At 39.5% G+C, this 16,266-nt stretch overlaps 1 protein-coding gene across 4 annotated transcripts in view; it reads left to right on the plus strand.

The window, feature by feature from the left end:
* ITPR2 (inositol 1,4,5-trisphosphate receptor type 2) overlaps positions 1-16,266 on the plus strand; it is a 253,887-nt gene that overhangs the window by 202,011 nt on the left and 35,610 nt on the right. For all 4 annotated transcript variants that reach the window (XM_032446237.2, XM_085541626.1, XM_085541631.1 and 1 more), the window contains 6 exons: positions 3,857-3,964; positions 5,835-6,027; positions 8,456-8,581; positions 11,302-11,477; positions 12,753-12,917; positions 15,083-15,278. In XM_032446237.2, coding sequence (XP_032302128.2) covers positions 3,857-3,964; positions 5,835-6,027; positions 8,456-8,581; positions 11,302-11,477; positions 12,753-12,917; positions 15,083-15,278 — 964 coding nt within the window. The remainder of the gene's footprint in view (positions 1-3,856; positions 3,965-5,834; positions 6,028-8,455; positions 8,582-11,301; positions 11,478-12,752; positions 12,918-15,082; positions 15,279-16,266) is intronic.

A 16,266-nucleotide genomic window follows, 5' to 3' on the forward strand; every position in this document is an offset into this window, starting at 1 on the left:
TTACATTTCCCCTCTTTGGAAATCACTGCTCCATTATATGTTATTGCTTCCTCTTCCTTAAATGCCTTTGTGAGTAGTAAAGTACAGCGTTGACATTTAAAATATCATCACTGGCATGGTTGATAGATGAGTGAATGACAGAGAGTTCCCTCCTCAGAGGTGATTTTTTTTGGGCTCTCTGCAGATTCAGGCTCTAGCAAAGGTTATGTTTTACATCAGTTATGCTCGATGCATGCTTTTTTAGCTTCTTTTGCTTTGCATACCTGAATGGGGCTGTATTTTTTCCTGCAGTCACTATAGTCCATGCCCATCTAGTGCCTTGTCCGTTAGCTGCTCCAAAAGGCTTGTGCAGCACTTCAGGAGCAACACAACCACATCACAGGGGTTAAATGTGAAACAATATCAGTCAGAGCTTGCGCAGTCTTTATGTGCCAGTCACAGGCTGTCACCTTGAGCATACTACCAGCCTGGATAAGCTGTTCATGTTTTACATTACAGTTTGTCACTACATTGCTGTTTTCACTGCTGTTTCTTTGATCTGAGAAGTTCTGCAGTGGTCAGGAAGTCTGCTGACACTGTCCTATTTGCCCATGTCTGCCTTTGAGTTCATTACAAGATGAAGGAAATATGTGAAATTACCACTTTAGAAAGCAGTGTAGTTCCCAAATAATAGAGCATTTATTAAGCAGTTCTGTGTCTTACTGTGGGCCTCTGCTTTATGTCTGAGTTTTCAAATGTTGCTATTCACACCATTCTTTCATTGATGTTTGACAATTCACAAATATTATCAACACTTATTATTGTGGCAACATGGAAGAATCCATCGCACATTAGAACTGCAACACAAGAAGAAAATAGAGAACTACCCTTGGCCCTGAGTCTACTCTCTGAAGGTATAGGTAGACTGCAGGAGGTCAGTGGATACAAAGAGATGGGAAGTGGAGGATTGGCTGACACACCTGAAGGCTGTGCTGCCATTCAGTGAGACCTGGACAGGCTGGAGAGCTGGGCAGTAAGAAACCGGATGAGGTTTAACAAAAGCAAGTGTAGAGACTTGCACCTGGGTAGAAGTAATTGCATGCACCAGTACAGGCTGGGGGAAGACCTGCTGGAGAGGATCATTTTGTCTAATGCTAGTGTCAGGAAGCTCCAGCTATATATGGTGCTAAACTCTGTGCACACATCAGCTCAGGACAGTCCCATGGTTTTTAAATACATAGCTATTGTTCACCTAAAACTTGAGAGTGAAATATGTACTGCATCAGTTCTGTTTCAGATCACCAGCAATCTGTTAAGTCAATGTGCTGTACTGGTCAGTCCCATTATGTCACAAGAGGGCTGAGATGATTTTCCCTTCTACCACATGTGGTAAGGGAACTTCTGTTACTGACATTTTTAAAGGCATACTTTTACGTTAAGAATTATAGACAGTTAAAAGCAGGTGAAGGATTAGTATCTTAAGATTTCTTATGTCTTATAAGTGATATTTCCAATTCTTTGTATGTATTAAAATATATTTAGAAATGAAGAGTTTTGTAGTACTAATATGAATTTGTGTCCCTTTCTCCAAACTGGTAGTCTTTTTAATATGAGAAATATTGATACATCCTTAATTTACCATTTATTAGAAAGCTCATAATCTAAATGGTTGACATTAGAGATAAGGGATCAACATGCAAGCAAAATTCCTCGTTGCAGTATGTGAAAAATAAAATAAGGGTATATATATGCTTCTATTTATGCTAATTCTTTGCTGCAAGCATGGTGTGACTGCATTCTGTCTAGTCCATTCTTTTTTTTTTCATATCTTAGGAATTATAGCCAAAGTAAATGGCATTTGGAGATGGACAATTAAGGTAATTGAGTAACGGAGAGTCTTCTGTTTGAGAAAGGATGTAAAGGAAAGGGTTTTTTTTAATTTAAGGAAGGCACAAGTAAGAGAGGACATGACATTAGCATACAGAATGATGAATGATACAGAGAATGTGAATGGGTGCTCTTGCTTGCCCTTTCTTCAGTGCAGAAGCGGAGGGACGTTCAATAAAGCTGAAAGGCAAAAAGTAGTAGCACTATTTAAGGGCAGTTTTTAAGCAGTAATTTGTTTTCACAGGATCATCTTGTTTCTTCATGATGCCAGTGCATGTATTGAGGGGAATGCAAGATGCCTGTAAAAAATTAATTCAGGTTTTCCTTCTAAACAGTTTTGGACATATTACAAAGATTAGTTCAGTCTATATGCCTGATTCCTTTTAGCCTTTAAAAGAAGTGGAAGATGTGTAAGACAAAGTACAGGTAATGAGACTATCTATATATTTACTACATAAAGCAAAAAGTAGCTATTTAAAACATCTGTTGGTGATGGAAAGAACATTGCTCTACAGTTGTCCTCCCTGTGATTTTTACACGTGTCCCTGAAGTATCTCCTCGTAACCCTTTTTAAAAGACTGATATTACGCCACATTGGCTCAGTGCTTTACTGGAATGTCCAAGCAGATTTCTGTCCACGAGTAATTGGTAGCAAATATATTTATACTTCCAGATCATTCTTTTCAGGTATTCTCTTTCTTACGGACATTTCATTTGATATATCAAATATATCAGTTTATATCAAAATTCAGAAGACAATGTATTTTGTCCAGTTTTATTAAATAGAATAAATTGTGTGTGTGCCTCACTCCCACCATTCTTGGGTAAAAAGAGGATAGCAAGACTTGCAAATGGCTTAGGAACAAGTCTGATCATATTTTGGTTAAATTATTATGACAGTTGTTTAGCTCCATTGTTACTTTCAGACCTGATCTCTGACACTCTTCTTATAGATTTATAATTACTTTTTAATTCCTCAGCAAACTGCTTTATTTCACATACTACAGTTCTTAGCCACATGTGGTGTTCATCAGACTAAACCCTTGTTCCTGCAGTCATTTCCACTGTCCATGTCTAGTCTGTTGTACTAATGTTTGTGTTATGCTTATGACCCATATCATGGCTGTAAGACTTTTCACGTCTCCATTTCCCCCATCTTAAAGTTGGAAATCACATAATCTGGGCAAAACATTTAAGAGTTTCAATGTGAAATCAGCTTTCCCATGTAGAGAAAACTGCATGTTTAGGACATTTCCTTGTGCCTCCTGATTAAGTCTTTGTTTCTTGCTGACCTAAGAGACATCATGAGTGCATTTGCTGATACTGTCAGTATTAAACTTTATGCAATTTAGAGTATTATAAATATTTGCGATTCAACAAGATTGGGTATATTTTATGAATCATATAATGTATCAAATTTGTAAAAGTTTTTATGAAGAGTTGCCTATTTATGTGTGTATGTGTGCTAAATATATGAGCTGTACACTAAGAATATATCTGCCTGCTATTGAAGTCCAGCTGCCTCTGAAATAGTTACGTGTGTTTTCATGGCAGCCCTGAAATGCTGTGCCAGAACATGGTGAAGACTAGCTTAGCCACATGAAATAACAGAAAAAAAAATTAGTTGTATGTGTAATTACCTATTTGGAAGAGTGCAAATTTTATGTCTGAACTTAAGTCGTATTTCAAAAGAAATATTCAGTCTAGTTTTTTTATTTGTCAGACACCCTCCAAAACCCATCTAGGCTGCTGGCAAAACTGCCACCTATAAATCTCAGCCAAAGACTTGCTGCTAAGTTTTTCAGACTAAATTATTTCTATTGTTCTCAAATGATTACATTTTTTGTTGCTATCTGGTGATAGTGCCCCACTGGGTTGTGTATATAAGTACATGGGAATGGGGGGAGGAGGATTTGTGTTAGTTAAGTGGAGATGATAAAGCTGAAAACATAGCAGCAGGACATAAATCAGATTTTTATTCTTTTTCTAGTTGGCTCGTCACAATAAAACATTGCAACAGATGCTGAAGCCAGGGTCAGATCCAGACGAAGGAGATGAAGCCTTGAGCTATTACGCCAATCATACAGCACAGATAGAGGTAAAGAATTGCTGTCTAGAAGACTGAGTATGAAACAAGTTTGCATCTTGTACAACTCTCCTGTCATGTCAACTCTCCTCAGACTTCTGAAAAGCAAGGCTTAATCAAATATATAGATTATTTATGAGAAGAAGAAAGTTAAGTGCTGTTCTTTTGGCTATGGGAGAAAAAGAAATGTACCTATACTAGAAGTAGATCCAAGTAATCATTTTACAAAAGCTTTCTTTTGTGTTATCGAACATGTTTTATTAGGGGAATAATGACTGTGGATAGTACATGTGTCATGAAGTCAAGAGTAATCTTGTACGGTACATCACTCAAATAAATAATCATGAGTTCTAAGACAGTGATGCTAAGTGATCAAATTAAAAGCTTGGCTGCAGTACAAAGAGGTTTTGAAGCGATGTAGATATTCAGTATGGCCTTTGTTTAAAAGAGCATGGTTCTGTCTGATGCCAGCACCTTAAGTCCATATTGTCCTGGCTGCCATTGAAGTATGCTACTGCTGACGTCCTTATCTGTAATAGCCACCAATCTTTTTGCTGCTCTCATCACAGAATCACCAAGGCTGGAAAAGATCTCTAAGATCATCTAGTCCCATCGTCTGCTTACCACCTATATTGCCCAATAAACCATGTTCCTGGATATCACATCTACACATTTCTTGAACATCTCCAGGGATGGTGACACAGTAGGTGGAAGCAACATGGCTGGCTCTGTGGCTGTGGTGGTTGTTCAGAGGGCAGTGAAGTGCTCCTTTTAACATGTTCTAATGTTTTAGAGGCTCTTAAGTTATTACTTAGCAAGTATCAGGTGAGTAAGTTGTCTGGGTAGACTGCAGATGTGGTGTCAAAAGAAGCGCTGTGATCTGCTTCTACCTGGCCAGTGGATTCTTACAAGTGTAATTTCTAAGATTTTTTAAAATATCATGACCATTTTAACTGACAAAACCCATTTTTCTGGCAAAGGCTCTGTTTTGTAGGCCTCTACTACCTGGGAAGCTTTTTAAATGTGGAGCAGCATATGCAGCCTACTTCTTCATTTGAGTTCCTGACCAAACTGAAGATGTGCTGTCAGGGTCTTTGACTTGCCACACAGTCCCAAAGCGCAACCACTGGCCTGAGAAGTAACTGCTTACCTAGGATACTTCAAAGTAGCCCGTTCAGTTTCACATGATGCGCTTGCCCTTGGGCAGATGTATAATTATCCTTCATCTCCAATGCAAATTATGCTTGAATATGTTATGCTTAAAAATGGCTTAGGATGAGTTTGACTCAGACTCCATGATCAGAAAAGGAAAGCTATTTGGATAACGGTGTAATGAGATGGAATAAAGTCTAACTTGCTCACTGATAGCTCAGTAGACTCTGAAATACAAATAATGTAAGTTTTCTTGCCAAGTAAACAGAGAAAGACTGACAAGATATGGGTCCTCTCTGGGTAACAAGGTGCTTTATTTGCAAGTTCACCTTTGCAACTTCTGTCATCACAGAAATAAATTCAAGGTGAGAGTTCCATAATCCATCAGAAAGCTTCTGAACTTCTGCACTGTTTAGTCTGAGGAGTTGCATTTCAATCCACTGAAAAACTGAAGCATTCTAAACTGGAATATTTTTTATGTTTGGGGGAGATTTGAGCCTAGGTCTCAGTTGAGATATATAACTTGTCACTGTATATTTAAGCAGATTTTTGAAGAGAAATGTGGTTTTACTTTATGTTTTAGGATTAATGGACTCACTTTTTGGTAATGTTCAAATAATTTATGCGTTCACTTATGAGTTATAAGGAAGCTGTGAGCAAAAAGAGCTGTGACAAAATGGTTGAAAAGTCACTGATCCTGAGGAAAAATATGTATACATTTTATTTATAGATTGTTCGTCATGATAGAACAATGGAACAGATTGTCTTCCCTGTCCCCAATATTTGTGAATTTCTCACTCGGGAATCCAAAAGTCGGGTGTTCAATACAACAGAGAGAGATGAACAAGGGAGCAAAGTCAATGACTTTTTCCAACAGACTGAAGATCTGTACAATGAGATGAAATGGCAAAAGAAAATCAGGAGTAAGTATTGCTATTCTGAAAAATACCTCAATTATGTTAAAACCTCACTTTTAAGTCTTCAAATATTTTCAGTTTTACTAATACACTTCTTACTGTTCACCCTGATATTGCAGCAGGCAAAGCTTCTCAGAACTCGAGAGAACTTGTAGGTCAGCTGAGACACATGTGTGCCACCATAAAAGAGTCATAATATGGAGCATCTACTAATGTGAATAATGTGTTCAAGATGCTGTTCTGGACTGCAAAAGTTAAATGGAAGAATGGACGAACAAGGTGTAGCTCCACTAAACTCGGTGGAGTGGCACCTAATTAAGCCAAGACTTATAATATTAAACAAAAACACATATAGCTGCAGATTTGAGGTTTGCAGATTCCTACAAGACCATTACAATTTTGTTAATGTCACTTAAAAACATCTCTCAGCAGAACTTCAGCTGCTTTAAATCTGCATGACTCCCATGGAGTCCGTTCCCCTTTGCCAGTTCACCTCATCCTTGCTTGACTAGGCTGCAGTACATCCCCATCTGTGAGCCCAACCTGGTATATGTACTGTGGTAGTGGGAGAGGCATATGTACTTAAGCTGCAAGGGAGACCAAGCCAGGTAACAGGAGTTTCTCCTTTTGTTCACTGGTGGGCATTACAGCTGCTGGCCCTCACCAGAAATGGGGCCACTGCTCCTCCTGCCAGTGTCCCAGGGATGGGGAGCTCTTGCCAGCTCAGCAACTGTCAGCTGAGCCCTAAATATGTATATAAATACATATGGTGTATCACTTTGCTCACTGCTAAAATGCAGATGCTGCTGGGGTGGCAGATATCAGCTGTTTAGCAGCTCACAGCTGCATTATGCAATTGATTAGGAAGGAAGAGAAGAGCAGGATCTGTGGTCAAAGCAGCAGGGAGTTTGGATACTTAAAGCAATGTGCCTTAATGCAACCTCCTTAATGTGAAAGAAACGAGAGTGTCGGATACAGTTTCTTACAATGTCAATTCTCAAGCTTTAATTTTCAGGAGCAGTTGAAAGTTTTCTGTGTGAATCCTACTGGCCCAGATCCACTTTCCTTGGTGGTGCTGGGAAAAGTTGTCTGTTCTGACAGTCTGACCAGAGTAAAGTTGTAACATAGATGATTCCAGAATAACTCCCTAACTCTGTTTGAGAATAAAATTCATCACGTTGTAGAAAAATTACTCCGCTGACAAAAGTGCGTCTTGCTTGAGAAACACAAATGTAAAAAGCCCGACCTTGTACTTAAATAAACCAGAACTGCCTGATGGTATAAGCAAAGAAAACCGGTTTATTTTTATTCAGAACAGAAGTTTCTCAGTTCCTTTCTTCAGTGGAACAGCCCATAAGGATCCATGTTGTTTTTTTGTTGTTGTTTGAAAAGCTAATGAAAGTTTAGGTTTGGTTCATTGTTTAGCTGTGTCTGTTACCAGCCAGTCTCTATTGCTGTAATTGACAGATGTCATTTGCAGTGGCTCCAAATGCTTAAATCCCATCAGTGAACAGCACAAGGTTATCACCTAATCACATTTAACCTAATTATTCACCTAATGACTATTAGAATTTATTTAGACTGAGACAGTCCTTTTCAATTGAAGGAGTCTATATGAGAAGTTAGCTGGGTGCAGGCAAATCAAGACTATGCTTTTCATACTTGCAAAGAGACTCTTAGTACTTTAAAATCTAATTGATATGAATATGTCATCTTCAAATAGCTGAACTTCTCTGACTAAGGGTTTTCTCAGACCACTGCATGCATTAAATGTTCATTTAGACATACAATAGTTCAGTCTCAAATATAAAGTGTTTGTCTGGGTCTTAGTACCCTCTGATCCTGTTCCTGGGTTTTTTTCAGGATCATTTATGTGACTCTGTACACAAATTCTTAACCCTTTTTTCTTTACTTCTCTATTTTGCTTATTCTAACTTGCTTATAAGTCCTTTGGAATATAGTCTGTTTCTTTGTGTTCACACGGTACTTCACATTTGAAGGTCCTGGGTTCCTTTTAAAGCTTCAAATAACTTTGATAGTACAGAGCTGTTGCTTGCAGGGTGCCTGAAATCTAGCTGTTCACTGGACTCCATATTTCCACACCCAGAGGCTGCAGTTTCAGAGCAAGGTGAAAAGAATCCTTCACATGAGGTCCAGTTGTAAAACCTCAGCTGAGGCAAAACTTTCTTATATAATGAACCCTATGGAGATTTTGGATGAAAAATCCTGCTTGAAAACAATGTTTTATGGTTAGCCTATGTTTATTTTAATCATTTTAATTGTTTATTTATGTTAATTTTAAAGTTCTGCCTGTTTGTTTTGTTTACCTCAGTTTTCTTCATTAATTTGTACTGTTTAAGTCCCCCGAGGCCATTACTGACTGGATTGATGCCTGCTTTCTTCCCATTCTTTGCTTTTTTTCTCCCCTTTCTAGATAATCCACTCCTATTTTGGTTCTCAAGACACATCTCTCTCTGGGGAAGCATTTCCTTCAACCTTGCTGTATTCATCAACTTAGCAGTTGCTCTGTTCTATCCCTTTGGAGATGATGGAGATGAAGGCAAGTGGAATTTGGTTTTATTTTTCCCTTTGATTTTAGATGCTTTTCATAATAAGGTGACATGGTTATGTAAAACTGCATCTTCAGGTGTTTCTGCAGAAGCCATGTTGTGTCTCCTAGATAGGAACCAGATGTTGTCTGAGATGTACTAGTTGATCTTCAGTGTGTCATGTCCTATGTGACATGAAACAGAATAGACAGACCACGGGAGCTAGTCTGAAGATCATGTAGATTATATGAGCTCATTCTTCTTTGCTTAATTTTTGTCAGATTGCAGTGTATTAATGCACACATTCAGTTACAGTTTCTGAGCTGAGGAAGGGTACCTGGCAGAAGAGGGACTGTGATTCCTTGAAACTGACCAATTTGAGTGACTTGCAGGGTTAAAAAGTGTGGGATGTTTTGATATGAAAACTAGCTTATTGACATTTGATGATTTTATTGGGATAAAAGAGCCACTGATGCAGAGGACAAAGGCATTATATAAAAATATGCTTAAAATTTGTGATTCTGTCTCTGCTTCATCCCATGTCACAGAAATACAGCAAATAATAAATAATTTCATTAAATAAATGCAGCAGAGCAGCAGGTGGCCTTTTGGAATCCCAAACAAGCTTAATTGGGATAAAGGAGACTGGTAATGGGAGTAGATCCATTCACCTCTGGGTCTTTGATTCATGTCCAGTCCAGCCAGCAACGCGACTGAAAGTCACTTCTGTCTGATGGCATGTGAACTGCACTGCTGGAAACGGACCAGCTTCTAGTAGATACATGTGTTTTTCACAAACACCAGAATTGGCACCATCCTACATTCCTGTTGGCTGGCTAAACAGAAAGCAGCAGATTAAAGTATATTGGCATGGAGACCACATTGCACTTTCACCCTGCAGGGTGGGCTTTGCAGGTCACAGCCTTGTTTCTACAGGGTTCAGCTGTGGAAATGGGAAGCATTTGTATGTAGTGCTTTCCTGCCTGTAAGCTGAAGAGTCACTCAGAGTGCACACATGCCAGAGTGTAAAAGAAGAAATAAAAGAGTTAAAAATAAACCTTTTAAGCTACTGAATTTTTAGCTAATTTATACTCGAGGAAATCCTCTGGTCTGCAGTCAGTAGGCATTAGTACTTGGAACTGCAGATTTATATGGTATTAGTTTAAAGTGGCCTCAGTAATCCAGTGATTTCAGTGATAGTGCATTTCAGGATTCTAGTTCCTTGTGCTTGCATCAGTAGAAGAGATTTCTGAACAATAAACAGTAGGTGTGGCCCAATGGGATAAGCACGGTCACGAGGCAGACTCCTTACTTCCATTCTCCACCGAAAACTGATCTCTGAGCTGGAGTCTGTCTCCCATTTTCCCCCTTCACCTTGTGCAAATCCATACTCACATGTCCGAGGTGCTTGGGCTGATCTAATCATCTCAGGAATGCTGCTGCCTTCTGATGGATTTCTGGACTTCTAACATCATATGGCATAAGCGAAATTGCACTCCAGATGAGGTTTCTTTGCCTTGTGCACATCTGCATGTGTTACATGACACAAAATCATTTGACCTGCAGTAGGGAAGAAGGGAAAATTTATTAAAGAAACACCAAGTGCTTCGCCCCTACCTTTCAGTTCCACTTTCAAGCTATTTTTTAGGATCCATTAAAAATTTCCAGATCTTGTTGGCAAAGAAACTATGCAGCAGTGCTGCCCTTGAATCTCTTGCCAAGGGTATAAACACTCTTGAACTTTGGAAAAGTTTGGATACCATCTGAATTTTGAGGATGAGGCCTCACCTTATTGTTATCTAATCCCACTGATGCTGCTTAGCTGTGTATCTGCTACCAAAGAGATACCGTTATTCCTATTGTGATGCTGGCTAAATTCTCTATTCTGTTCTCCCCTGCCACTGACATCTCAGTTTATTAGATAACAGCAGAAGTCAGTGTGTGAGTATGATGGCACCACAAGATCTGAATGTGCTTTTTGCATCGGAGCGACATGGTGTGTTTCCAGGGCTTTAAGTGTAGGAGAAAGGGAAAGCATGGGCTTTGCTCAAATCTCATGGAGAGTCTGGGAGCCATCACCTTGCCCAGCCTGACTCTGAAGGTTTATGCGCCTGCAGGAGCTTAGCGAGAGCAGGGACCTGCCACCCACTGGGAGCAAGGCGCAGTGGTTTGGCAGCTCTTGGCAGTGCAGATGCTGCTGCTTCTTCCTAAGTCCCAATGGCCACCCCCTACTGTGACAAGCGACTGGTTTTTGTGCAGATGCAGAGCTGCCTCCTGCTGAATGTCTGCAGCCCTTGGGCAGAAAGCTGCTTCTCTAAAAGCAGGGCACTTCTATGCCCTTTGGGTGGGAATGAGATGCTGGGGCATGGTGCCACTGATGTGCTGCCCCAAGGACCGAACAGTCACCGAATTAGACCGAAGGAGCCCCAATGATCCCTGCAAAAGGGAGATGATTGCCTGCTCCAGGAACAGGGTAAACATTTCATCTCTGAGCACTATACAGATTTTAATGGAAATTTCATTAGCTGCTCTGATTATATTACCTGTGCAAATCAACAATACTATGATAATAATGCAGTTAGTGTAAGCTGTGGTCAGCGGTTGAGATGCATGAGTCACACTTTGTCTTAGCTATATGGGCCAAGAAATTATCTTCTGGGTCTGTTTCATGGTGAAAAACTGAGTCTCCAAAGATGCATTTCTCACCTCTCCCATTCTCCTCCCCATACAGGCACGCTTCCTCCATTGATTTCGGTCCTTCTCTGGATAGCTGTGGCACTTTGTACAGCAATGCTGTTTTTCATCTCCAAGCCTGTTGGTATTCGACCTTTTCTGGTGTCTGTTATTCTCAGGTCTATATATACAATAGGGCTCGGTCCTACCTTGATACTTCTTGGTGCTGCTAATGTAAGTACTTAAAAAGCAAGAAATTCCCCTTCCAGCACAGGCAGAGATATGAAGGTCCTCGATTAGAACTGTGCAAAGTACTTCTTTTTCAGGCTCACTGGTTAAGGCATACAAAAAAAAGTAATTTCCAGTCATCCCGAAACAGTGATGTCAGCAAACAGAAAAGCTGAGAAAAAAAAAAAAAAGGGAGGTTTGGTTTTGTTCACATGCAAATATTTTTAACAATAAAAGCAACGTGAAATTTCAAGGAAATATTGCGTAATAAAAGGAATCAAATTTACATCTCCTTGTGTTAAGAGAAAAATTTTCTCTACAGATAGGCTCAGCAGAATTGGCATGAATTTGTCAGGTGTTTCCATGAGCCTAAACCTATATTTTTGAGAAGGGTTTTCAAGTTAAAAATTCTCTCAGCCCCTTCCTAGGTCTCTTAATTTATTCATAGCTGTGTTTGCATGTTTACTGAGTGTTGTTGGATAGGCAGTCACGCTCCTAAGTCATCAGTTTAGATTTCTGCCTGAGTGCCACAGCCCTAATTCAGCTTAGCACCAGACAGCAAAGTATCAGCTTATTAGAATCTATGAACATTTTGTATGTTCAAAGATAACCCAGGCATGTAGTCTGAGGTAAAGGCAAGCAGCAGTGCTTGTCCGTGTCAAATCAGTGAAAGAAGAAAGACGCTGAGTCCGTATTGCTTGTCCTGGACTACCAAACACCCCTTCCTTACATACTTCTGTAGTGCTTCTCACATGCAGGCAAAGCTCAGGAGCAATGGCAAATCTGTTGCTGGTGCTTCAGAAATGTCATGAGTACTCTTAAAAGGGATTTTATTCTGAAAAAATACGATCTGAAGGAAATGGGAGATCTTCCCACCTCCACACATGCTGTTGTGTTACTATTGTTCTCTTTGCAATTGCATTTATACCTGCTCCTGAATGGTCTTAGGTCTGAACTCAGAATTGTTAGGAATTTACTCCCCAGTTGTTGTTTAATGCCTTATGATGTTAATCCCACCCTGCCTTCTCATGTAGAGATCTATCCCACTGTAATGACACCCAGTGCACTGGTGAAGGGGTGATACACTTCCAGCTACCCTGATGGACTCACACCCAGTGTGTCTCAGAGTTGGATTTGTGTCATTTGAACTTCAGCCATCTAGAAGTTGAGCATTTGTTCAAAGTAGCCTATCCGGAATTTTTCATTCTACAGCAATGCGAGCAATAAATAACAGCATTTTTTTCTGACAGAGTAAGCCTGGCCTTTCTTTACCCCCCACAGCTTTGCAACAAAATAGTGTTTCTGGTGAGCTTTGTTGGAAACCGGGGAACTTTTACTCGTGGCTACAGAGCGGTTGTCATGGACATGGCTTTTCTCTATCACGTGGCGTATGTCCTGGTCTGTATGCTGGGCCTCTGTGTGCACGAATTCTTCTACAGTTTCCTGGTAAGTGTGTGCTTCTGTGGAGGGGAAAACTTTGCAAAAATAGAAAATACCGTTACACATATGCAGCTGTCTTCAATTTCTTCCTGACAGACAAGCCAAATCATGTGTATTTTTAGCATGCCGTTGTGTTGCTGCCCCATAGGAGCTGCTGTTTTCACTAGAACCTGCTTCTGTTAGGAGTTACTTTATCTGTTTTAAAGGTGACAGTTTTATGTTTCTTTCCATAAAGTCATCATACAGTCCACTTCTTTCTTCTGTCCTTCCCCAGCATACCTTTATTCAGTGCGTGTTGTTCCTGTATCTCATGTCACTTGTGTCTTCAGGCTGTGATTTGTCTGGGGCAGGAATTGGCTGCTGGTATTATGCTGAATATCCCACCCTTCTGTACTTATTGCAGTCCAATAAACAAAAAAACTACTTGGGGAATAGGTATGGCATGCCTCTGGGGTAGCAGGAAGATTCATCACATTAAATGTATGCCACTTCAATTTTCTTTTGTTGCCATTACCCGGATAGAATGCCTTTTTATAATATGATACAGGTGCAGTGAAAATGAATCATACAGAATTATGCTAAACTCAGCTAACTGCTCCCTTCATACTGAATGGCAGTAAAAGGGGTTTCGCTGCTCTTGTTTTCTCATCCTTTTGCTCTATGCTGAAACGTGAAACTTTTAGGGAGACAGAATAAATTGTGGTCATTTATATGTATTCACTATCCCACTGTTATATTTTTCTCAGCTTCCTGAGAAACATCTCACAGGACTGTGTTAAGCACTCCAGAATTAGGGGTTCAACCCTTACTCTCTCATGCTGGAGTCACTTTCCAGGTCAATATCTTGAAATTAAAGTCAGCTTCAGGACTGGACAGACTTCAAAGTACTCAAGATTTTGAGGCTTTAGCTGTAGGGCCCTTCTGAACCGTATACATCTCTCCTGCTAATTAATGCCTGCCTTCAAAACTGCACAGCAAATCATGTTACTGCTTCAGTGAGTAAGGGATTCTCTATTGTGAAGTACTGATGTGCCATATAGTTTAGGAAGCATTTTATATACTTACTTTTTACGGCGACGTCTGTGAACAAATGTTCATGATTCGTGGATGATTATCCACATTCCCAAATGACTTACAGATATTCACTCTGTAGTGGAAATATTCCAAACTCTGGTGTTTGTTCTCATCTTAAGTCTTGTCTTGTATGGAATGAATGATAAATGTCTTTCCTCTTTCTTCTTTTATTATTTATTATTACAAATCTGTGAATTTCAGGTCCTGTGAATTGTGACTAATACCTTCTTCTGTGGACCGTTTTGATCTATCACAGTGTCACTTTTTATCTGTAATCAATGTGATTGGAAGTGGAAATACATATATTATAGATAAGGTCCAAAGAACACTATAACAAATGAATAGAATTGTAAGAGAGGAAAAAGCTGTAGGTTCTTGAAAAGCACTTATCACATTTAATTGCTATTTTTGTGCCTTTGACATTTAAAACGATGTTATCTTCATGTATACTTTTCTTTAAATACCAGGAAAGCCCACAGTGCAGGGTAAAAAAAGAATGGACGTTTGGGCTTTTGTACAAACAGTGCAATGAATTTAAGTTTGTCCTAAAAAGAGATGTCCCAAATCCTTGCACACGTGAGTCATTTTTAAATGATCCCATGAGCGCAAAGAAACAGCTTATAGACGTGTAATTACTTGCTTGCACAAATAAGTTTTTGAGATGCAGCCCATGTGTGTTCATCAGATGGGACATAACATGAAAAATAAATTTGTGGATGTAGATCGATAGTATGGAGACACTGTTATTGAATTTTAATCTACCCTGGTTTTGAATATGAGTAAACAATGGCTCTTTTTTGTAACCACTACGTGAGTCTGAATCAGGCTCCTATATAAAGTGTACCTTTTAGCTTTCAATTTTGCTATGATCTATCTTAACATTTGAGTTTTTGCACTTGATTCTCTCCTCCTGTGTATGCATCCCCAGCTCCCATTGAAATCAAGGTGGGTTGTGTGTTTATGAAGTTAAGACTTCAGAACACGGGTAGATGTTATGTTTCAGCAGTTCAAATTGTGTTCCTATACAGGATTTATATGTACTCTGTATGTCGCCTCATTTGTATTCATTTTTTTCCTCTACATTATTATATTTCCAGCTGTTTGATCTAGTGTACAGAGAGGAGACTTTGCTAAATGTGATAAAAAGTGTTACCCGGAATGGTCGTTCCATCATCCTCACTGCAGTGCTAGCACTCATCCTGGTTTATCTCTTCTCCATCATTGGATTCCTCTTCCTGAAGGATGACTTCATCATGGAGGTCGACAGGTTGAAAATCAGGACCCCTGTTGCAGGTATTGCTTTTTATATTGAAATTTGCTTCCAAAATACACCACTCGGTCTGACTAACTTAACTTTGCTCAAAGGAAATTTTAACGGTATGTTTGTGTCTTGTGGAAGCCAAACTCCATATATCTTCGTACTAAATTAAGACTCTAGGTAAAATTTCATGCTTAGTTGTTTTTGAGGTTTTCCTGTTGAAATACTAAAATCTAACAGTCATGGCTGATTTGCTGCGTTTTCTTTTCTAACTACTGCTAACATTAAAAAGATAGACATCTACACTTCACAAGTATTATGAAGAGCAACTCAAAGTGGGTTCTGTTGGTTCTCATTCCACCTCAAAAGCAGTGCTTATTTTTTTCCCTGTACTGCATGAGGCATGTAATCTTAGCATGTTCAGTAAGTGTGTTCCCCTGATTACTATTTAAGCTTCATCCAGCAAAAATTTATTACAAAATGTACGTTTCTGCTGATAGATTTCCTGAGAGCATCTTGTAAATTCAACATGTATTTTAGAAAATACACACTTAGTGTATAATCTTGGTTTCAGTAAAATAATCAGAAGGTTTTTAGCCAGTTTTTAAAGCACCAGGATTTCAGCTTCTTAAGATGAGAGATTTTAGCAGCATGGACAGAGAGATGCAAGTTCAGTTTGCTGGAAAAAAAAGCTTGGTCTGGTGCACTGAGATCTGTGTATGTGCTACCAACCAGCCTACTGGGAGCAAGGGCAGAGAGGTAACTGTCTGCATAGAAATACCCGAGAATAACTTTTGGTTAAACTCCTACAGGAATGTTTTTCCCAGTGCTGAGCTCTCCAGACATGTAGGTAAGCACAGGACAATTAGTAGGAGCCAGCCCAGATTGTGTGCACTCTTCTTTTTCCAGCCTTCTCCTAACTCATACTTCAGGACCTGCTGTACACAAATGAGGCATAGCTCATTCGTGACTTGTGGGCATAGGGGAGTATGATGTACTCATGTATATAATTGGTACCATGTA

Source organism: Coturnix japonica, chromosome 1 (genome assembly GCF_054131305.1).
Source record: "Coturnix japonica strain WE chromosome 1, WE-NBRP24, whole genome shotgun sequence".
Lineage (NCBI taxonomy): Eukaryota > Metazoa > Chordata > Aves > Galliformes > Phasianidae > Coturnix > Coturnix japonica.